Source organism: Mustelus asterias, chromosome 5 (assembly GCF_964213995.1).
Source record: "Mustelus asterias chromosome 5, sMusAst1.hap1.1, whole genome shotgun sequence".
Taxonomy (NCBI): domain Eukaryota; kingdom Metazoa; phylum Chordata; class Chondrichthyes; order Carcharhiniformes; family Triakidae; genus Mustelus; species Mustelus asterias.
The window spans coordinates 98,753,434-98,778,267 of NC_135805.1; the positions used below are offsets into that span (position 1 = coordinate 98,753,434).

Below are 24,834 nucleotides of genomic sequence, written 5' to 3' on the forward strand. Positions count from 1 at the left end.
TAGCTTTTTTGTTGCCTCAGGACACCTCAAAATGTTTCATAGCCAATTAATTGTTTTTGATGGGCAATTGCTGCTACAATGTGACAAAGCGCAGCAACATGTTCCAAAGAAATTCCCATCAAAGGAATTACTGCTGTAGAGTAGGCAAATGAAGTGGCAAATTAATGCCCAGCAAAGTGCCACCATCAGCAAAGAAAAAAGAATAACCATTCAGCATGTTTTTCGTGTCAGGAATAATGTTGGCCAGGACACTGGGAGAGCTCTGTTCTCTTCTTCAAAGATGCCATGGGTTCTGTTATGTCCGTCGAATGTAACAGACTTGGTATTGATTTAATGTCTGAACCAAAAGAGTGCAGTGCCACTAACATTAGTGTTTCGGGTGCTGCCATCTTAGGTACTGTCCACATAGGCACCCAAGCATGGCTTCTTTCAGGTAAAAAATATATAGATAGGACATCATCGTACACATAAAAGGACTGTTATGGATTGATCAAAAAACAATCTAGAATCCTATTACTTCAGGCAATTAATATTGTACTGAAGTACCAGTGTAGACTCAAGTCTTGGACTGGGCCATGAACCCTTTTAGTTCAGAGATGAGTGCTAAAATCTGAACTGTCGAGTCACTGATATTTTAATTCATATATGGTTTGCACTCTCATTTTTATACGTGATTGAAACTGAACACAATATAGCCCAGTATAATTCCCCACATTAAAAATGTAAAAATAGACAATATATATTATTTTGATAAGTAAGACAAAACTACACATTGTGATCAAGTTGAGTTGAGTAATTCAATGTGATAAGAAATGAAAACAAAGGAAAGAATGTGATTATTAGTAATATCTGCTGTAGTTCTAAGCAAACTGATGATCAGTAAAAGTTTGAGAAGTCTGGTCTTTCCCTTACCCTCAAATTCTCCCCGTTCCAGTTTCCCGTTCCCCAGAACATCACAAATCCCCTAATGAGAAGCTTGAAACTTGGGCAAACATGAAGACAAGTCTGCCCCTCAACTTTGGCAGCTGCACAGGAACAGTGGAGCTCCTTCAGGATCACTGTACCTCCAGACACCTCAGAGTGATGCTGAGGAGTCTGGGAGGGCGCATGGCAGACATCCTGGCATCAATCAAAAGTTCCCTAACACTGGGCTCCCTTGGCTGAGAATTTACATGACTCAGGAGATAAAATTGAGGATCTTTGCTCATCTGGATTTCAAAGTGGCCAAATGCCAGGAGAGAAGTAGACCAATGGACCAAAATAGTTGAGGCACTGATGTAGCAGGAGACAACAGACTATAACAGACCTTCTCTTCAATGGATGGTGCAGCAAATACATGAAAAGGACTGTTTTCTTTGCTTTTATTATTATGCATTAGTGTAAGGAACATTGTGGTAAATGTGGAGACAAATGTTTTACTTACCAAGGAGGACCACAATAACTATCTTTTCAAATCTGTTCTGATTTGCTACATTCACAAATGTGCATGTATAGTTAGTCGTTTTGTTAAATGTTTTATGTATTTTATATTTTGAACACTTTGTGAAATTGCCAGTTAGCATGGAAAAATGTGAAACTCCATCTGAAAATAAAGAAGAAGACTTGCATTTATATCGTGTCCTTTATAACCTCAGGATGTCCCAAGGCACTTTACACCAAATGACATAGGTTTGATGAAGGGCCATGTCAGGAAGTACAACAGTCAATTTGTGCATTATCAAACTCCCACAAACAGCAATGTAATATCGATCATATGGCGGGGGGGGCGGGTGGGGGTGGTTCTCCCAGCTGTGATGCTCAAGCAGAGCAGTGGGTCGGGAGACTTAGCGGAAGCCGTTTCAGGGGCTTCTTGCTGGGCCCCATGACCTCCGTGTGTCTCCCAGCCGAAAATTTCCAGCGTCATTAGTTCCACACTGGAAATCGGCACGGAGCTAATTAATATATGGAAATCTTCATTTCCATTTCATTAGCGGGCCCGGGACTGAAGCCTCCTGGTCCGCTACTGTCTCTCCCCCATGCCAGGAATGGTTCACTCCAGCGGGGTTTACTACTGCTCCCCACGAACGGGGAACAGGTGGCCAACCCCGCTGGAGGGAAGAGAGTCCATTGAGGCCCCCCCAGGAGGTCAAGGCTGCCAAGGAGTTGGGACTGGCGGGCGGTGGGGTGGGTGGTCAGGGCACTTGGTCAGTTGGGTGAGTGTCCAAAAAAAAAGCTTGACATAGCCACAACGTTGGGGAGTGGGGGCTGCCAGTGATCTGACCCTGTTAAGTTTAATATGGAGTCTTGAAAGCAATGAGCTCACCAATGCCTGCCATGTAAAGTTTATTTATGGGTGGCACGGTGGTTAGCACTGCTGCTTCACAGAGCCAGGGACTGGGCTCAATTTTGGCCTCAGGTCACTGTCTCTGTAGAACTTGTACATTCCCTCCATTTCTGCGTGGGTTTCCTCTGGGTGCTCTAGTTTCCTCCGACACTCTAAAGATGTGCAGGTTAGGTGGATTGCTGTGCTAAATTGACCATTAGTGTCAGGAGGATTAGCAGGGTAAATATGTGGGGTTAGGGGGTAGGGCCTGGGTGGGATTGTTGTTGGTGCAGACTCAATGTGCATCCTTCTGCACTGCAGTGATTCTAATCAAAGATTTTATAGCAAATCTAAAACCAATTACAATAAGTCAAGTAAACTGAGGGACAAATTAACAGGGCAGCCCGTTAACAGGATACATTTTTCAGCTCACCAGTGCCCTGCCACAGGATGGTTTTTATTGAATTCAAATTCAAATCTGACCAGTTACTGTGGTGGGATTTGAGCCTGGAAACCCAGACCATTGTTCCAGGTCAGTCGATTATCAGTTCAGTGACCATACCCTGTTTTGAGGTAAATGGAATAACCAATTAAAATAAATCAAATAAACTGAGGGGCAAATTTAAAGGGACAGTCTCTTAAAGGGATACTGCCTGAACCAAAAAAACAGATTGCAAATGAAACTTAAAACATTAAATCAAAATGTGATTAAGAGGGTCGATAAGGCACCAAGTCCCAATATGCCCACTGGGTATGGAAGGTCTCGATGGTGCGAATGGACTCTGCATGCTCCCCCTCTAGGGACACCATCCACTGATGTAGTCGCGGTAGAGGGGTGGACAGTCAGGTTGGATGACTCCCTCGATTGCAAGCTGCCTGGGCTTTTTGATGGCGAGTTTGGCTGTGCCCAGGAACAGATTCAGAAGGAGGTCCTCCTCCTTTCCCAACCCTCTCTGCACTGGGTGCCCGTAAATCAGGAGCGTGGTGGGACTGAAGTGCAAACACAGCTGTAAGAAAAGGTTATTTAAGAAACTGAAAAAGAAAACCGTCTACCTTTATAAGCATGGTCCACTCACTCCGCAAGGCCGCAAAAAGGGCAAGCATCTTGGGAGTCCGTGAACTGATGCAACACCCTCCACCCCAGATCCCCAATGTTAAGTGGAAAGACTCCGCCATACAGAGACCTTCACTGGGGACCTCTACTGCCAGACAGCAACAAAGCTCCGGTTGATGGGTGACGGCAAGGAAGTGAAGGGTGCGCAGCAATAGCCCATATAGGAAACCCCTCTGTGCCATGTGAAATGGCATGGAGGGCATTTCTACAAGGCGGATCAGGCTCTGGCTTCTGAGAGAAGGTTCAGGGCTTGGCGCCAATGTGAAATTCTGTCTGAGTAGGGGTGTGCTCAGACAGAACTTCATTGCACACCTGCAGCTCCTCGAGACCACCCTCCAGTATAGCCCCCAAAGCGTTTTACGCTTTGTTCTGGTGTGCTGCACCCTGCACAACCTGGCATTGCAACAGGGCGAGAAGCTGGCAGAGGAGGAGGTGCTTGAGTGGCACATCTCCTCTTATGAGGAGGACATTAAGGAGGTTGCTGAGGGGGACTCCCCAGAGGAGGCGATATTGAGGGTATGAATAGGGAAGAGAGCTCGAGACTTCCTGATAGCTTTTCATTTCACTGAAGACCAGGACTGGAGTGGGCATTGAGGTCGCATCTTGGGAGGTGGCCCTTCCTCACTGTGTGATGGCAATGTGACCATAGCCTTGATATTGCTCCCGTCCTGGGAAGGGTGCTGTTGCCCATGCTCCAGACCATGCCAGGAGGATGGTGATAACTTGCAGTGTGGACAGAGCATTGCTCCTCAAAGATCTACAGCGAACGTCTGACTCCTGCCTTGTTGAGGCAGCTCATGAACTCCCACTGACCAAGGTAATTTCAGAATGATGATATACAGGCAGCTCATCTGTGATGATGCAGACTTTTCCCTAGTCCAGAGTGTTGTTGAGGGTCTGTGTCAGTGGTGCCAGAGGAATGGTTTTCACAAGGGTCTAGCCGCTGGGTTTCTTGTGCTAAGATCAGACTTCCCCTAGTGAATGGGTTGATTGGCACCCTTGGCCATGGAGTGGGTAGCAGGATGACACTCGCATTACTGCGTCTTGTCAGTGTGAGGGAAGGATAACCAACCACTGACATCCTCACAGACAGGAGATGGAAATGGTGCCGTTAGTGAACATCCAGCCCTTACATAACAGGTGGTAGGGCTTGCAGTCATCAAATGAGAGCAGGGAGGCACAAAGAATGTGCAAAAAGTTATATTTAATACGTAAATAGGCACTCAAATACTAACATAAATGCTTAAGATCTAACATCACCTGTGCCCAAGCTGCGATGCTATAATTTTTTAACCTCCCTAACCTTGCTGCTATGTCTTGGTGTTTCCCCAAGGTTCACAGCTGAGGTGGAAGTGGCCTACTGTCTGCCATGCCATACTACCTGAGATGACTTTAGCAGGCACCCTCCGGAGGGCTGAGACCTGAAGGGCCCTATCCTGCTTTCAGGTAGCATGGGTGTGACAGTGCCACACTCCTCAGTGTTTGTGGCTAGAGCTGTGTCAGCCACAGTAAGAGGGAATCAGATGGGCTGGACACACCCAGGATCCCCTGGGTGGAAGGCACTGGGCTATGCAGCACCTGATCCTCCTCCCTATGGGAGCTTGAGGGCTCCTCAGTTCCTCCATGAGATAGAACGGCAGCTGGAATGAGATCCCGATGGCCTGCCATCCTCTTGTGCTGGTACTAGTGGATGCTCATAAGTGCCTGTACCACACAGTTGATGCCCTGCATCACTGAATTCATGTCCTGACCCATGGAGTGGACATCCTGCACCAAGGTCTCCACTGCAGATATCACCCTTGTAGTGTTACTCTGATTGCCTTGCAGTGCTGGTACCATCTCCCAGGAAAGGAGGTTTTGGAACTCCTCCAGCCAGCCTTGAAATCTGAGGAGTGAGGCAGATGTGCCTTCCTGATTTTCACGACTCTGCAATCCCCTATGGATTGCACTCCTTTGCTGACCAGCACTCCCACCATTTCCCATGTGGGGTTTGGTGACCTTGCTCGAGAGTCTTGGCCCTAATTGAGGGTATGCCTCTCATGCCACAGCTTGTCTCTCCTCCACCACATCCAGCAACCTGGTCAGTGCTTCCTTCAAAAACCTCGGTGCAGGCTTTCCAGCAGCCATCCTCTTGACTAGACGTTAAACAAATGCAGGGGAGGTGTTTAAATACAATGAAACCCCCCCCACCCCACCCCACCCCAACCAAATGAAATGTTTACGTTTAAGTTTATTTATTAATTACACAAGTAGGCTTACATTAACACAGCAATGAAGTTACTGTGAAAATTCCCTAGTCACCACATTCCAACGCCTGTTCGGGTACACTGAGGGAGAATTTTAACATGGCCCATGCATCAAACCAGCACATCTTTCGGACTGTGGGAGGAAACTGGAGCACCCGGAGGAAACCCAGCAGAATGTTTAAATATAAATATAAGCATTAATATTTTGGCTGAAAACAAACTTTACTAAAAAGAGAAAATAATTATATTTGTACCAGAGCCTTCTATTTTCCATGTTACATTATAATTCTCTCCATCATCAGTGATGCAACATTTAACTTCCCTTTCTAATTCCAAATTAGGTTTCCTCAGTGTATATCCCACTGGAAATGGAGTAATTTCCTCAGGTAGAAGGTAAATCGTTGAATGTCGACAAGCTTCATGGATCAGCGCTCCATTTTCAAAAAGGAATCGACAGCAATAATAACCTGACAAATAATAGGAAACAAAAGAAAACACATGTTCAGTAAAAGTATGGAAAAACTAGCACATATCCATCAAGAAATTCCTCCTTTGGGAATAACTTATTCTTTTCATTTTTGCAATCCTCAGGTAAGCTTGATAGCGATATATAAATTCTGCTCATCATTACACTTTAAATAGCATGCAACAGTGAAACAAATAACCTTGAGTTGATCTTAGAATCATAGAATTCCTACAGTGCAGAAGGAGACCATTTGGCCCATCCAGTCTGCACCGACCACAGTCCCACCCAGTCCTTATTCCCGTAAACCTACATATTCACCCTGCTAATCCCTCTGACACTAGGGTCAATTTAGCATGGCTAATCAACCTAACCCACACATCTTTGTGGGAGGAAACCAGAGCACCAGGAGGAAATTCATCTTCTTACCCCATATGCTCTCCATCACTAATACCCCTATCTGCAGCTGAAATCCTTATCCCCGTGGCTTTGCCACCTCTAGATTCGACTTTGCCCAACACTCTCCACCCTCCAAAAACTTCATCCCAAAGACCTGCTGCCTTGACCTATCCCACACCAAGATCCCTACACTTACCTAACCCTTCATAATCTTCTCTAGATCTACAACTTTCTGAAATTGCTCTGTTCCTTCAAGTACAGGTCCAGCCTATTCAACCCCTCCTCATAAGAAAAGGCCACCATACATGGTACTTCTCTGGACTACCTCCAATGCCAGTATATCTTTCTTAGATAAGGGGATTAAGAATATTCACAGTATTCCAGCTGTGGTCTAACTGGTGCCTAGTATAGTTTTAGCAAGACTAAAACTAACTCCATTCCCTTTAACATAAAGGCCAACATTCAATTTGCCTTTCCTATTACCTGCTGAATTTGCATGCTAGCTTTTTGTGATTTATGCATGGGAACCCCTAAATCCCCCTGTTCTGCAGCTTCCTGCAGTCTTTCTCCACTTAAATAATATTCAGTTCCTTTATTCTTCCTACCCAAAGTGCATAATATCACATTTTCCGACATTAGATTCATTCTGCCATGTTTCATCACTCACTTAACCTGTAGACTCTTTGGATAGGATTTTCCAGCCCCACTTGCCCCAAGACCGGAAAATCCCATCCGAGGTCAACGGACCTTTGCATGGTCCGTGTTCCATCTGCTATGATTCTCGTGCTGGGCGGGTGGATGGGAAAATTCTGCCCTTTGTGTCTACCTCACCACTTGCATTCCCTTTGTGTCATCCACAAACTTGGCAATAGTACATTCACTTCCCTCGTCCAAGTCAATAATATAGATTGCAAGTAATTGTGGCCCCAGGACTGATCCTTGTGGCACTCCACTAGTTACAAGTTGCCATCATGAAAATGCCTCTCTTATCCCAACTCTCTCGCCGGAATTCTACTGCCCCACCCACCACAAAATTGGAGTGGGCGAGGGGCAGACAATGGGAAGGTCTGTTGACCTCAGGCAGGATTTTTCAGTCTTGGGTTGAGTGAGGCCATAAAATCCCACCTTCTGTCTACTATCAGTTAGCCAATCCTCTATCCATGCTAATATATTACCCCTGACACCATGGGCTCTTATCTTATTAAGCAGCCTTTGGTGCAATGCCTTATCGAACACTAGAGAGAAAAAGAAGAGAAAATTGGAGAACTGAAGGGCAGAAGCTGAGCCTGATGCTTTGGGAAGAAACTGGCTCTTTACTGAGGATGGAGGAGTGGGAGGAAGGGAGGGGGTGCGGTTGGAGATTTGGAAACAGCAGGGGGGGAAGCGAAGAGCTCAGCCATAGTGGTTATGGAACTGCTCTAGGTCTGGATTTTGGCCTGCTTCTCAAAGAGGATGAATGTATTTTTTACATATCAACTTTTCTTTCAGCAGACCTCTGACAGCCCTCTGGAAATAGCAGCATCTGTTGGACTTGATAGCATGTTGGCACTGGTGGGCACCCTAGATTCATCTCTAAAGAGGCTAATGTTCTGGCTGAGCAAGGGGAGCATTTGTTTTGACACTTTGGGCCTGATTTTACCATTTTCATTCTAAGTGCTGAATCTGGGCGTAATGCAGATCCGACTTGGAAATCTGCTTTCAGGCGCCCCCATGCGCACTCAGCCTGAAAAAAACATCTCCAGTCCCATTCGCGCTGTGGGTGGGGCTTAACACGGCCGAAATGATCAGAGCTCTGAACTGCGCATGCGCAGTTGGAAAAAAAATTTGAAAAAGCGCGCCTGTGTCGGATTGCTCCCGGGCCGCAGAAAGTGGAGAAAGTGGCTCGGGAGCGAAAAGCGGCAGCGATGGTGCACACACCCACATCACTGTCCCCCTTATTCATCACCCCCCCCCCCCACTACCCACACACATCACTGTCCCTCTTATCCACCCCCCCACTACCCACACACATCACTGGCCCCCTTATCCACTCCCCCACTACCCACACACATCTCTGTCCCCCTTATCCACCCCCCCCACTACCCACACATCACTGTCCCCCTTATCCACCCCCCACTACCAAACACACCACTGTCCCCCTTATCCAGCCCCCCACTACCCACACACATCACTGTCCCCCTTATCAACCTCCCGCTATCCACACACATCTTTATCCCCCTTATCCACCCCCCCACTACCAAACACATCACTGTCCCCCTTATCAACCTCCCACTACCCACACACAACGCTGTCCCCCTTATCCACTCCCCCACTACCCAGACCAATTGCTACCCCCGCCCCCCTCCCCCTCCCACCGATTGCCCGCAGAGTGGCAGCGGAACCCCCTGCCCCCGCCAGAGATCCATCTGATTCCCCCCCCCCCACCGAGAATGGTCTGGCCTCACTCACCCCTCCCCTCAGACAACTATCTGGCCTCACTCATCGCCCCCCCCCCCAGAGAATGGTCAGGCCTCACTCACCCCACAGCCCCCCGCAGAAAAACATCTGACCCGCCTCCTCCTCCCTCCCAACCAGACACGATCAACCACCCCCTCCCCCCCCCACCACCAGACAACGATCAGCCCCCCAGCCCCCCCCCCAGCCAGAGATACATCTGACCCGCCTCCTCCTCCCTCCCCCCACCAACCAGACAACGATCTGACCTCACTCCCCTCCCTCCCCTCCCCAACCAGAGAATGATCTGACCGCCTCCCTCCTCCCCCTCACCACTGATCTGAGTCAGAGAGCCGTTGGAAGCTCTGAACGCGCTCTTCAGCAGCTGGAGCACCTGATTCAGACTTTTATTCAGCAGGTCCATTACGGCGCGGTTCAGGATTGGCAAACGCGGTGGTAAAGATGGAAATACTGATATACTTGGGCGGGCAGTTCATTAATTCAATTTAAATGCATGCAAATGCGGATGCGGGCGCGGATCGCGTTAATGGCCTCACACCCGACTTTATCACGTTTTCGCGCCTGAAAACGGGCGCGACGCAATGGTAAAATCGGGCCCTTTGTCAAGAGCTGGGTGAGTTAGTGGCTGTGAATTTCCTTGGTGCTATTCATATGCTGCTGCCATAACTTCACCAATAGCCAGACTGAAATCCTACTCGGTATTCCTGTTTCTATTTAAGATTTCCAGAATATGTGTTTCTTTCTGCATTCATCTCATTCCAAACACATATCTTCTTTACTTGCTGACATTTGCTGTTAAAAGCAATCTTAAAATGAGCATAAATGATAGAAATACATCCTAAAGGAAAATGGTGCCCAGTGATCAAATGCTGCAGAAAGTGGAGCGATGTCAGAAAAATATTGGATAGGATCTTGGAACTATCAGTTAAATATCAACATGTGATTAACAATTTATGCCTTGCTGTAATCTTATTGTAATTTAGCTTACCTTTCCAAATTGAAGTTGCATTGATAGAAAGTGTGGACGTAGATTTGGGACCATTGCTAAACTTATAATGACGCTGAGCAATAATTGCTTCCTCACCATCACTTTTGATGAACCAATGTACGTCTTGTACATTGTCTTTAATAGTGCAAGTTATATTTAAAGGTTTGTCATAGTAAACATTTGGTGAGATGTCCATCTGCACTAGTCCTAAAAGAAAATTGGCATTTGTTAAAAGGTTCAATATTTTACCACAGCTTTTTAAAACACATGATTCCTCAGCATCATCACAATTATAATCGTGGAAGAATATAGTGGGAACTGGTCATCTAGAGGCCTGAATCATCAGTAATGATGCCCAGAAAACTACAGGTTTGTCATAAAAAAACAATCTGGTTCACTCATGTGATATAGATAAGGAAATTTGGCCTCCTAACTTGGTCTAGTCTACATGTGACTTCAGGCCCACAGTCATTTAGTTGACTCTTAACTGCCCTTTGAAATGTTTCAGCAAGCCATTTAGTTATATGATACTGTCGCATAGAAACTGGAGGGAGTGGAATCTCTTTCAGTTGCAGTACATTTTAAAGTTGGCAATGGGAGGCCCACAAAGTGATAGGTGTGTAGTCCATGGCAACCAGGACAATGGAGAAGCCTGCAATTTTAGTGAAGCTATGTACTGATTCCACCTGCTTTTCTTGGGCAAGAAAGAATGAAATGTATCCAGATTTAAAAGAGAGAAAATCAGTGACCTCCTTTTTGTAAAAGTAGGTAGCAAACTTGGGGGTTACAAAAATCTCCTGCTCTGGCCTGAAAATGGCCTGATGCATAAAAGTTCATGACCACCTTTAGAGCCACTAGCAAAATGATCCTTTCCCTGCATTATGGTTAGATGCCAGATTTCACTGAGGGAGGTCTTAGCGGGAATGGAGACATCTGACACTGTTCCTTACTGAGATTTAGGTAGGGCAATTGCTTCTTGGACACCCTGGGCAGATATGGTCTCTGCTCAGAGCCTTAGTAGTAACAGCCTGTCCTGTTTTCTGTTTTCTTTGCGCATTTGCCCTGTTGTGCTGTAGTTCAGGTGACTAAAAACTATGGCACCCATGAGAGAGATCAAATCATTTGAGCAGAATTCTTGGAATCAGGATCAAGTCCTTCAGCCTCCCTGCAGATTTCAGCAATTTTAAAGAGCTCTAAAAACCACCCAGCTAAAATTGCAGCAAGAGTTATTAGATATCAATAAACTACAACATGTATGTAAAACAGGGTGGTGGGGGAGGGGGGGAAGGGGGGAGAACGGAGGTGGTGGGGGGCGGGTGGAGGGGGGGGAGGGGGGGGGAGCTTGGTTTCTGCTACTTGAACCTGTATTTGGAATGACAGTTCAAATGTTGAGCTCCAAAAAAGCAATGCTGCCATAAAATCACTGTTATTCTGCATAACTTCATTGGACAATCCTATGCACGCGGTAACACTTTCACCAAAATGGCATCAAGAGCGGCTTGCACTTCTGTCACTGATGCCACGTTGGAGTTATAGCCACCTCCTTAATGCCAAACAAACATAGAATAAGGAGCAAAGCTTTGTGGTCTGCAACTTCAAAATGTGTTGCAACTTTAACTTTGTATTTGTATGGTGCTTAGTGAGAAAATTGCTAAGTTATCAATTTGTGGATAACCTGGAAACAACAAACAGGCAACACCTGCTGAGTACTTATGTGAAGATGCACTTCCAGAGGCTCCCAAGGTATGCGGCTGTCCTGACAACTCAATTTCCTTCTATGGGTAAAGAATAGTTTCATTCCCTTGGAAACTGGCCCATTTACCCAGGGCGGGATTCTCCGGCCGCACTCTCCTGAAAACCGAAGATTCCCGTCCGACTTCAATGGACCTTTACATGGTCCGCTCCACGCCTGCTAGAATTCCAATGGTGGGCGGGATGAGAGAATTCCGGCCTCAATCTGTAAGTATTTTGTCTCACACTTTGGACAGAAGCGGATCTTGATTTGTCCAGTTCCTGGTCTGCTTTGCACAGGCTGGTAACGATTCTAAAAATGTAATGCTAAGATGATTACTTGGGATACAGGAGTACATGTGGCACTTTCTCACAAGGGTAGGCGACCGAAGGAATCTGCATTTGCTATGTGTATCCCAGGTCAGTATTCTAAAGTATATTTGTAGGCAAACAGAATTAATGTCCATCGCTGAATTCTTGCCGAGGCTGCAGCAGGATAGATTAATTGAAAAGGCCCAAAAGCAGTTTGTGGTCAGAAATGATGATGATAAAGTGGAATTTTTTGACACTAAAGACTATTGAAGGTCCTTTGCTCTCGATTTTTGAATACCTTCCGAGCTGTCGTCCATCTCATGGAACAACACTGCATCAACACTATATGGAGAGGTGTCGCAAGTCAATATCAGTACTTTAGATGGGTCAAAGTGCACTAACAGGTTTGTGGAATATAGCAATTGCTTCATTCTGTTGAAAGCTTCTTCCTGGCAAAGGGACCAGTACAGTAAGTTAGGTAAAAACCGTTTATAGTAGTTCACCATCCCCAAAAACAATTTGAGTTCAGTTATGTTTGTGGGGGAAGGCATTAACCTTTGCTTCTGCAGGATGTAATCCTTGTGCGTTTACATGGTGCCCCAAGTAGGTTATCTCAGTGGCTTGAAAGGTGCACTTCTCTTTCTTCTTCATCCTCCTGAAATCTCTTTAACACCTCTTCTCAGTTTGCTAGATGCTCAGCCTCTGTAGATCTAGTTATAGGGACATCATGATGGTATACCACAACCTATGGTAGCCCCTGTAGCAGACTCTCCATCGTCCTTTGAAACATTGCACATGCTAAAGACATGCCTCGGTGTACTGGAATAGGCCTTTGTGTGTGTTTATCATGACATACCCCTGGGAAGTGTCATCTCATTCGAGTTGGTGGTATGCATATCCAGTAAGATTTGTGTAAGATTGGGCTCCTGCAAGCTTTGCAAACAGGTCTCCAATTCTCGGAATTGGATACTTATCCAGCTTGGTGGTCTGATTGACTGTTCACTTATAATCACAGCAAACGTGGATGGTCTTATGTGGTTTCAATACAGGGAAGATGGGTGCTGCCCATTCTAAAGCCTGAACTAGTTGGATGATGCATAGTTCCTCCAACATGTTTAATTCAGCATCCACTTTTTCTTATAAGGCATTTGGTCTTGCTCTAAAGAATCAGAGTGTTGTCTTCGGATCAACATAAATCTTAGCTTGCAAGCCTTTGATTTTGACTAATTTGTCCTGGAAGATATTGCCGTATTTTCTTAACAATTCTGCCAATCCCCCTGCCTGCACTTGGAAGACCTCAGGTTAATTCAACTCGATTTCTTTATGCCAATCATGGCTCAGAAGGCTTGGTCCTTCACCGGCACTATTATTACAGGGAGCTGGGCAGACTGCTGTCCATAGTTCACAAGTATGTTGTAGAGTCCTTTACTTTTATTGCTTCTTTTGTGTACGTCATCAACTCGACAGAAGTGCTTTCCAAGTTCAATATTGGGCATCCTCTCACAGGAGCTGAAATATGTGCTCATCCATCACAGTAGCTGATAGTCCTGTATCCAGTTCCATTCTTAGAGGCTTCCTGTTTACACAGTGTATTACAGTAATAGGGTCTAGCTTAACTGTTTTAAGACTAAAGAGAGAGTAAGTATCAGAATCAATGGTGTCAGGCTCTTTCACATTGTGAACTTCTAACATCTTGTTTGATTGGTTACTCGGCAGTCTTGACTAAATTATCATAGAATCCATACAGTGCAGAAGGAGACCATTTGGCCCATCTAGTCTGCGCCTACTCTCCAAAGGAGCAACTTACCCAGGCCCTATCCCGTAATACCACATATTTACCCCACTAATCCCCCTAACCTACACATCTTGGGATACTAAGGGGCAATATAGCATGGTCAATTTACCTAACAGGTGGGAGGAAATCGGGGCACCTGGGGGAAACCCACGCAAGCACGGGGAGAATGTGTAAACTCCACACTGACGGTCACCCAAGACTGGAATTGAACCCGGGTCCCTGGCACTGTGAGGTAGCAGTGCTAACCACTATGCCACCAGTTTTATAGAATCCCCACAGTGCCGAAGGGGCCATTCTGCCCATCATGTCTGCACTGACTATCCGATGGAACATTTTACCCAGGTCCACCTGTCCCCCTGCCCTATCCCCTTAACCCAGTGCATTTACCATGGCTAATCCATCTAACCTGCACATCTTTGGACTGTGGGAGGAAACCGGAGCACCCGGAGGAAACCCACACAGACACAGGCAGTCATCCAAAACCAGAATTGAAACCAGGTCCCTGGTGCTGTGAGGCAGCAGTGCCAACCACTGTGCCATCATGCCATCCATCTTATAGAATCTCGGCAGTGTAGAGGAGGCCATTAGGCCCACCGAGACTGCATGGACTCTCCAAAGGAGCATTTTATCCAGAACCACTGTTCTGTACTATTTTATCAAATGTCCTCTTTTGTGCCAATAATGACATTCAGTCTCCTTAAGCTTACATGATTCAGAAGCATGGTTATCCCCACAGCAGTAACATTTCTTTTGGAATCATTATCTGATTGCCTCTGCCAAATCTTTTTGTTCTGTGGGTGACTGGGAATATTTCCCACTTTGCAGCTGCTTCAGCCTAATTAGTCTACGTCACCATTTTGTGCACTTTGCAGTTCCTATGAATCTTTTGCAGTGCTATCCATGGCCAGCTCCATCTCCACCGGCAGGTTAAAATTTATGTTGACTTCTGCAAGGAATAGGCACTGTATGGCACCATTGCTCATGCCACAAATTAATCGATCTCGCAGCAGGTCATTTAATGTTGCTACAAAATCACAATGCTCTGATAATTGCTTCAGCTTAACAATGTAAGTCATGATTGATTTGCTTGGGGCTCTTTCTGGATTTTGATTGATGCTTCACTAAATCCACAATCTCACAGAATGAATTGCTATCTCACTGAATGACTCGACCAACGTTGTCTACCTGATACGCTGCAGGAAAGGATGTCCCTAGACATTGGTGAGACAATGCAGATGCTACAACAATGGGTGAATGAACACCGCTCAACAATCACCAGGCAGGAGTGTTCACTTCCTGTCGGGGAACCCTTCAGCAGTCAAGGGCATTCAGCCTCTGATCTTCGGGTAAGCGTTCTCCAAGGCGGCCTTCAAGAGACACGACAACTCAGAATCGCTGAGCAGAAACTGATTGCCAAGTTCCGCACACATGAGGATGACCTCAATCGGGACCTTGGGTTCATGTCACACTATCTGTAACCCCTACGACTTGCCTGGGCTTGCAAAATCTCACTAACTGACCCGACTGGAGACAATTCACACCTCTTTAATCTGTACTTAACCCTCTCTCCACTCGCATTGTCTGTACCTGTAAAGACTTGATTACCTGTTAAGACTCACATTCCAACCATTATCTTGTAACTGAGTTTGTGTCTACATGTGCCCTGTTTGTGAACCAAAACCCCCACTCACTTGATGAACGGGCTACCAAATAAACCTGTTGGACTTTAACCTGGTGTTGTGAGACTTCTTACTGTGCCTGCCCCAGTCTAACACCGGCATCTCAACATCATGAATAATTTGGAGTCGGACACACTTGGGGCTGAGGCTGCAAATAAGATTGTAGGTCTGGCTACCACAGCCACTCAGGAGAATTGCTTTGTGTTTTGCCTCCATTCCTATTTCATTAGCCTGGAAATAAGACTCCTCGCACTCAATGTATTGACTCTAGGTCTCAGGGGAAGAGTCAAATGGGTATATTTGCCCAAAGAGAGATATTCTAATGAGTATATTTTTTTCCTTCAGTCTTTGTTCAAAACACAATACTCATGGGTGGAAGACCTGAAACAATGTAAAGGCCATTTATCTTCCTCAGTAGATGTGAAGATATGGTCCTGGGGGCTCCTTAGGTTGGACAAATGAACTTTATTTACAAGATGGCTTCATTAGCTACATGCTTCAACCTTGTCCATCCTACACTCTTTCTAACTAGGAAATCCCCTCCCCGCAGGGAGATTCCCCATTCTACATGTTGATTGGTTGTTCAGACCATGTGACACTTAGCACAAAGACTGGTCTTAAAGTGGCAATCACCACAATTTACAAGTATCAATGATTGAAATTGTGGTCATCTTTTTCAATATTTATGCATATAAGGTGCTTACCTCTCGTCTTCATTTTAAAGGAGCTTATATTCACCCAAATTGCGGTTTGATTGATCAGATTAGCTGCATCTCTGATATGGTTCATTAAATGTTCTGATTTTATTTCTCCTTTGAGTGTAAGGTTATACTTCACTGTGCTTCCATTTTCACTGTAAAATACAGAATGTGAATGCCTTTTTAACCAAACATATTTCATATTAAGAGGTCTTAATAGAGGGGATTTTAACTCCCTCTCCTTGATGGAAACTGGACAGAGCTGCTTTAACACTGAGAAGCTGTGGTGTTCAGTGGCTCTGATGGACTTCACACCAGTATATGTATGTTGAGATCCCATTGATCAGATAAGTCTCTAAGGAAATTTTCGACTGATTGGAGCATCAGATGCTCTGACCATTAAAACATGTTGAAGCAGACACAGAAGTACCAAAAGTTTGATACTGCAATTCTGCGAGGAAGTGGTGTCAGGAAGAGTAGAAACACATCCTTGGATGTCTTACAGCATTCCCCCAAACATTACAGTTCCCCAAAATAGAATACAAAATGTTCTAAAGCTATAGTTGCCTCATGTTTTGATGGTAGCTTTTATTTTTAAGGGTAGAACAAGTGAATATTATTGCTGCTTCCACAACTTTACCCCCAAACCCCAACAGCTACATTCAAACTAATCACCAGTTTCTCAAAATTATGCTCAGCATCATCAACAAGAAGAACACGCAAGTAAAAGAAGTTTTGAATTTATTTAGCTCAGGACTTAATTGTATCAATTGAAGTTAAGTACATACAGATTGGATCTAATTTAAGCACATACAAAGAGACACATAGGTGTAGGCAGTTAAAGGTGTCACTCAACCCGGCTTTCTGTCCCTCTACTGCAGCTGTGGCTGAGTGGCCTGATGGGGGTAGTATAGAATTCTAGTATCAGGTCCTTCATTTTAGTTTTACCGTAATAAGTAGACTAGGTTAAGGTAATTATAAAGTGCCATATATATATTAGAGATATACGGTTAAAAGCAGGCATGGCCTCTCTGTATGGTAGTCATGATGTGGCGATGCCGGCGTTGGACTGGGGTAAGCACAGTAAGAAGTCTCACAACACCAGGTTAAAGTCCAACAGGTTTATTTGGTAGCAAATACCATTTGCTACCAAATAAACCTGTTGGACTTTAACCTGGTGTTGCGAGACTTCTTACTCTCTGTATGGCACAGAGAGAGGGGATGTAATTGTGTGATTCATGGTCATTTTCAAGAATAGGAGTCTGACAGATATTTGAGCTCTGCCATGTTGGGAAAGGAAAATCAATTTCAAAATGATGTTACGTTATGTCTAAAAAGTTGTAAGGAGAGTTAATCATTTGGGCACATAGTTGATTTGATTTCGTATCTGCCTGTGTTGGTTACGGAGGCAGAGTTGTAGAAATAATGAATCATGCAAATTTTGAGCTAAACTGGAGAGATTGTAAATGTTGAAGTTTTAATTTTGTAGGGATATTTAAGTGATGAAATAAATTTAATTTTTGACTAATCAGGATCAAGCTTGTTGTTACTTTCAAAAATGTATTCTTGATAGAACTGACAATGAAAAGATAAATGGAAAGAGTGCTTGAAGTGATAATGTCAATCTGAGCGAGCGTACTCCACCCCTGCTGAAACAAGCAGAGAATTAACCCATTCTGACCCAGACAGGATGGATCTTTGTGTTATAAGACTTGAAGTTGTTTTAAGACATAAAATCAAAAATGTAACAGAAAGGGGAGTTGCATAAGGTAGAATGCGAGTGCGTGTTTAATGATGAGAATTATTATACTGCCATAATGCATTCTAGTTAAAAGGTGTGACATGGATATGTAAAGTAGTGAATCAACCACAAAACTGGAGGAGTAGTTTTGAACACAAAGCACACTGTTAAAAAATTTTGAATATGGGAAGGTTGAAAGCTGTATCAGATGCCAGACGGGCTAAAAGGGAGAGCCAGCTTATAACACCAAATTGACAGATTAATATAATTAGAGATGAAGGAAATAATTCAGTGGAATAAATGGGAAAGGAAAATTAACAGAATAATAAAATAGTAAACAGAGGAGGAGAGAATCAAAAGTGGGATTCATTGGATACAAGAGAGACATTTAAAGGGATTCTCGGCAGTAGAACGCAGTTTGGGTGATAACTGTAGATGGAGGAACAAAGTTTTCTTCAAGGAAAGAAGAGATAAGTTGGACACTAATGGGGGCAGTTGAAAGCCCAAAACACTGTTTCCTCAGTTTGGGATGATTCTAACATAAGAAAATGGGTTGTAAGCATATTAAGACAAGAACAAACAATTAAAATAAGTTATGGCCTGGGATCAAATTGAAAGATTTGATCTCTGTTTCAAAGATGTTATTAGGTTATAGTATTGGGGGGGGGGGGGGAGAAGATACTTTCCAGAGGACAAGGGGAAGGTGATTTGTGTACAAAGGCTTTTCACCGCGAAAGAGGTAAGACAAGTATCGAAGACCTTTTAGCTATTGTAGGAATTTTGTGGAAGATTATGCCCAAGTGGTAAAGCCCTTACAGGACATGATAAATGGAGGAAAGGCTAGTCAGGAAAAGAGAGTGGGGAGATGCAGAACTACAGAAGCAGGCTTTGGTGACAGCCCCAGCTTTGGTCACCAAACCATTCCACATTTTCTGTGAGGAAAATGATGGAATACAAGAAGCTGTAGTTGCTCAGCAGCAGGGGGATAGATTGAGACTGATGGGGTGTTACTCTGCTCAGTTACTCGGTTGCCAAAAGGATGCATCGGTGTGTGAGGGCACTAGCTTGTGTCTCGTGGGCAGTCAATGTTTCGGAGTCCCTCGCTTTGATGGGGAAAAAATGATCCTCCATAGCCAGCATACTCGGGAATTTATTCCAGGCAGCCAGTGCTCCTTTAGAAACAGCAATATTAGATAAAAGTTCAAGCTCGTAGAAAAATTAAGAATGAAGTGCAGCAAGGAAACCATTTTGCCAACCAAGTAGCAAAGACCTTAGTAAAATAGGATTGGGAGTGGACACAGCCTGTAGGGTTAGCAGCTGTAGCAGTTGAGGAAAGTCCAGATATTGATGTAAAACAAGCAGATGGAAGATGGTAAGGTCATGTTGGAATATGGAGGAGAGAAGGAAAAATAATAGTTCCTGAAGCTGCTGAAGATTTATCACAGAATAGCGTACACGAGCAGGGACAGAATACTTGACTTATTGAAGAAATGTTAGTATTGTCAGAGGTGTCTGCAGTGCACCCTAGTGAAGCCAGGATGTTCCTGCAAGATTAAAATGGGAAGTCAACACAGACCCAAAGGACCCCGGGAGAATTTACAAATGGATGTTACAGGGCCGTTACCATGGATACAGAGAAAGCATACTGTTTAGTAATTGAAGACCAGTTTACTCGATGGGTTGGAGCATTCCCATGTAAAGATGCCACAGCTACTGTGATATTGCCAAATGAGAATTTCCAGGTGGGGAATGCCTCTTCAGCTGGATTTTGATCAGGGAACTCCTTTCACAGGGACAGTTTTGAAAGAGGCATGTTGGGAATAAAGCAGAGGTTTCACATACCATATCACCCTCAGAGTTGAGGGATGGTGGAGAGGATGAATTGAATATGGTGGGATCTAATAGACCATCTACATTTTCTTAAAAAGCAGGTGGTCACGCAACAGCAGCACCGAGATTGGGCTAAATTGAAGGGAGCGAGTACTCCTAAATACCTTCCCTCTCAGTGAAGGTAAATGGTGAAACCCATGACAGACAAAAATGGGCTAGGAACTCGCTTGGAAGGGCTTTTTGATGTGGTGGTTACAGGGCAGACATGCACCCTAATTGATGACAAGTGTGGCCCGTGCAGGAGACACTGGACTAAGTTAAAGCCTGGTGGTAATCCTCACGATAGTGAACCTAACACAACGACTGAATGATTGATTTAATATAATAGTAGATGTGGAGGGAATCTGATTAGATCAAATTTTATTGTGATTGCCATATTTAAGGTCGTGAGGTCATCTGGATTGCACTTCAGATTATATGCTAGCGGAGATACCCGGAGCTCTACAACGAAGACTACAATCAAGGCACAGCTCCAATCAAGATGGACCAGACATCCCCCAACGCCGAAGCAAGTCAAATTGTGAGCGCATGGTGATTGTGCCAGTTTTGTAAACAAACTGTATTATTACCTGACATTGATCAGCAATTGTTTGATTGTAAGACAGAAGTTGTAGAGACTGCTATAATGAATGCATGTGATTACATTGAATGCTGAAAAGATATACAGAGTTTGACTCAGGTGGGACCAGCAACTGAGGTCCTTCAGCATTCCTCTTGGGAGATATGTGTTAATACTTATATATAGCACACGTATGCTAGATTGACTAGTCAGGTGAAGTGTTGGGTATGTTCGCACATCCCCATACATGCAGGAGGGGGAGTCAGTAGAGACGTAAGAAAAGAATTTCTTGTGCAGGGAAGTTAGGTCATATATACCTATCTATAGCCTAGGGGAGCCAGCTCCTAGTTTAGTTTTAAAATAGTCAACACCAAAACCAAAAGGGATGTATTGTGCTGGAAACATGGAAGGCCAAGGGGAAAACCTGGGCATGAGTGAATGTGAACACATGATAAATCGAACCACCCGGCTATGCCTGAATCCACCCAGTAATGACCAATCTTGCAATATTTCTTATTGCTTTGGAGGAGGCGACACTTATCCAACTCAATGGAACATTTTGGATTCGTGGGAATAGGACATGTCCTTGGCTCCCTGTCGGATGGAAGGGGTCGTGTTACTTTGGATATGTAATCCCATACATATATCACACTCCTAAACTCCCTCCCCTGCCAAGACATTGATGAGCTATTACAGAAACATAATTCTTTGGCATATTGTTTCCCCAATATGGAGTAGCTAAAGCGATGCGTGAAATTCTGGTTCTATGCTCCATTTTGGAACAAGTCGCCAATGATACAGCAACTGCCCTTGCTAAAGTTAATGATGAGATGGTAGCCATGCGCACTGTGGTACTTCAACACAGATTGGCATTGGATTAAGTCTTGGCAGCAAGGGGTGGGACTTGTGCAGTGATTGGATCAGAGTGTTGCATGTACATACCAGATCGTTCAGAAAACATAACTAATCATATCAGGAAAGAGGTGGAGAAACTCAAAGACCCTGAACCATTTACCTAAAGTGGTTGGCTCTCAGGCTGGCTGGGCTCCTTGGGAACATCAAACCTACAAGGGATTGCAATATTCTTCATGGTGATCTTGGCATTGATGGTGCTTCTCAATGTAGTTAAGTATGCCTGTGCAAGGTTGTCCAAGTCTACAGAAGGGATGGTGCCAGTGATGGCAGTTAAGTTGAGCAAGCAAGGATACGAAGGGACCAGTTGTCCTTCAGGACACAGGAATATGTATTGGGACACTTCTATTTAGTGGCCTTATCTTGGGCTATAGCCAAGGGCCAAAAGCAGGGACTGATGGGGGGTAGTATAGAATTCTGGTTTCAGGCCCTTCATTTTAGTTTTACCATAATAAGTAGACTAGGTTATGTAAGAATTCACAATTCTTACTCTATATAAGTATAAGCAAAGGTATTATGAACTGTATATCCACAAATTAACCAAGTATTATAAGCTTAAACTGTATTTTCAACCCTGTATTGTGCGCCTTGGCCAACTTTTTTCTGAATGCAGCATGATGGGAAACACAGTAGACAGGCCAAATTCTGTTAATACAATGGAGCACAGAAAGGCAGCTTCTGTTATCTGTTTTTGGATATGCGAAAGGCAAGTTTAATCACAGGCCTGGTATGTAAGGGAGTGGATTCGTTCATGGGTAGCGAGGCTGGAGCAGTCTCTCAAGCTGATAAAGGAGGCCCAGGTTCCAGTGAAAGAGTGACTCCTTTCACCAATTAAAAATCACAGGTGTTCGTTAAGGCCTTGGTTACTGGTAATGATGAAGGTTATGTTTCCTTGATAAAGGGGAAGGAACCTACATGGACATAAGCTAATGAGCTCCTATTCCTGTTGACAGATGGAATGTTATTGGCTAAGGTAATAATGTTGAATATTGTGATTGGACCCTCCAGTTTGATTGATGAGACTAGACAGGATATTGAAATGTTAAGAATATAATAATTTTATCGGGCAATATTTGGTCAGAGAGCACAGTCAACCCTCAATGACTGTGTATCTCTCTCCTGATGTGGAGATGCCAGCGTTGGACTGGGGCAAACACAGTAAGAAGTCTCACAACACCAGGTTACAGTCCAACAGGTTTATTTGGTAGCAAAAGTTAAAGTCCAAGTTGGCTTTTGCTACCAAATAAACCTGTTGGACTTTAACCTGGTATTGTGAGACTCCTTACTCTCTCCTGATGCATGCATTAGCAAATAAATTCCTTTCCGTTCTTTAAATATATGCTGTCTTTCACAGTCTATGTATTGGTTGAGTGAGGTTCAACAAATACAGGGCACTCCAAGGGGAAATTCCTCTTACATGGCCATGGAGAGGGAGCACCTGGTGTCCACCGGTACGCTCCAGTCCTTCCGCAACCGATGGGTGCTGCAGGGTTAGGGTGCATCATCATTGCCGTAAATGCCATTTTGGTTTAGTTAGTTAAATTTCCTTTGATTTTTTTTGCCCCCAACCAGAGGTTGCCTGTCATCCCTCTTTAATTTGTTTATTTTATTAATCATGTGTTCTATTCAAAAGAGACACAACTGACACAGGAGTAGAGTCAGGAGATGTATATCTACAATGTTTTAAACTGAATAAATCTATTTCAAGTAAAATAAAGGAAACTACTGTGGATACTGCAAATTGGAAATAAAAATGGAAAGTGCTGGAAAAACTCAGCAGCTATGGTGGCATCTGTTGAAGGAAGGTCATTAGAAGGCCTGAAAGAAAGGCTCTGCGATTTATAGGAAGTGGAGGAGGAGAGAGAGAGCAGTTTGAGGTGGGAGGATCAGCTTTGCACTCAGGAACCTGGAAGCTCAAGTTGCCCTCCGGTCCTGCTGAATTTATCAGCAGGATCTGACCACCATTTTTGACTCCATTATCTGTTGGTAGCCACTCAGACTGAAAGGCTGGCAACCAACCTGCTGATAGGTCGCTCATCTAACCTTTGAGGAACTACTCTGGCTGCTCTTCATCTAAAGAAAGAACTGTCAAAGAAGAAGGAGCTGAAGAAAAATCCTGCAACAACTGTCAAGGAGATATTACAATGGAATAAATGCACCTTTGTACCCATGAACTTTTATTCAATTCAAAAAAAATGTTACCACAAAGGAAGTACTTCGACACACTTGAACGCGCTCAAGTTACTGTACGAACTGGCAAGCTGCAAACAATGCAAATATATGAAAATTACTTTCAAAAATATAATTCAAATGCTTCTGTTAAAATAAGTTACTGCTTTATACTGTCAACAAAAGTCTATTTTTCAGAATAACATCCCAGTAATGTTAAATAAAATAAATATACAATAATATCAAGATGCCCAAACCTCCAATGGAGCCATATGGAATTTCTATTGATTCTTTGAGTTGTAATTTTACACATGCATTTTGACAGAAGGAATGAGGAGAGGAGAAACATTAGATGGTACAATTTTAGAAGGGGTGCAGACACAGACCTTGGATTTACCCACACAAATCATTGAAGCTGACAGGAAAATTGGAGAAGGCTGCTAAAATTGCATTGACTTTTTCAATAGAAGTGTAGGTTACAAGGGCAAGGAAGTTATGCTAAAATAAAAGCAATATATCACAGATGGTGGCACAGTGTTTAGCACTGCTGCCTCACAGCGCCAGGGACATGGGATCGATTCCAGCCTTGGATGAATGTCTCCGTGGAGTTTGCACATTCGCCCCATATCTGAGTGGGTTTCCTCCGGGTGCTCCGGTTTTCTCCTGCAGTTCAAAGATGTGTGGGTTAGGTTGATTGGCCATTGTAAATTGTCCCTTAGTGTCCTAAAATCTGCAGGTTAGGGGGATTAACAGGGTAAATGCTTGGGATTACAGGGATAGTGCCTTGGTAATATGCTCTGTCGGAGAGTCGGTGCAGACTTGACGGGCCGAATAGCCTCCTTCTGCACTGTAGGGATCCTAAGAAACAAAGAGTTGGAAATACTCAGCAGATCTGGTAGCATTTGTGACAGTAGAAATGGAGTTAACATTTTAAGTTAGATATGATTCTTCTTCAGAACTGAAGGAGAGTAGAAATGTAATGAGTTGAAAGGAGAAGGGGGAGAAAGGTCAAAAGAGAAGGTCTGGAATAGTTTGGAGGGTGGAAGAGATCAAATGACAAAGATGCCATTGGAATAAAAGGCAAAGGGAGTGGTAATGGTGTTTACAAGAAGCAAGGCATTTGTCCAGAGTGAGTGTGAATAGCAAAATAATGAACAGCTCTCTCTGAAAGAAAAGGCATGAAAAACAAGATTAAGACTGGCACAGATTTGGTCTGAAATGTTGAACTCAATGTTAGGTCCAGAAGGCTGCAAAGTGTTTAATAGGAATATGAGATGCTGTTCCTCGAGCTTGCAATCAGCGTTGCTAGAACACTACAGCAGGCTGTATGGGAGCCAAAGTGTGAGGGTGTGGGAGTCAGTGTGCTGAAGAGTGTTGATTTG

At 44.2% G+C, this 24,834-nt stretch overlaps 1 protein-coding gene across 1 annotated transcript in view; it reads right to left on the reverse strand.

Annotated features, from left to right (window-relative positions):
- Positions 1-21,386: 21,386 nt before the first annotated feature.
- The window catches only part of LOC144494006 (uncharacterized), a 29,815-nt gene continuing 26,367 nt past the window's right edge, over positions 21,387-24,834 (reverse strand). Inside the window, exon 6 of the mRNA XM_078213580.1 lies at positions 21,387-21,595. Coding sequence (XP_078069706.1) covers positions 21,387-21,595 — 209 coding nt within the window. The remainder of the gene's footprint in view (positions 21,596-24,834) is intronic.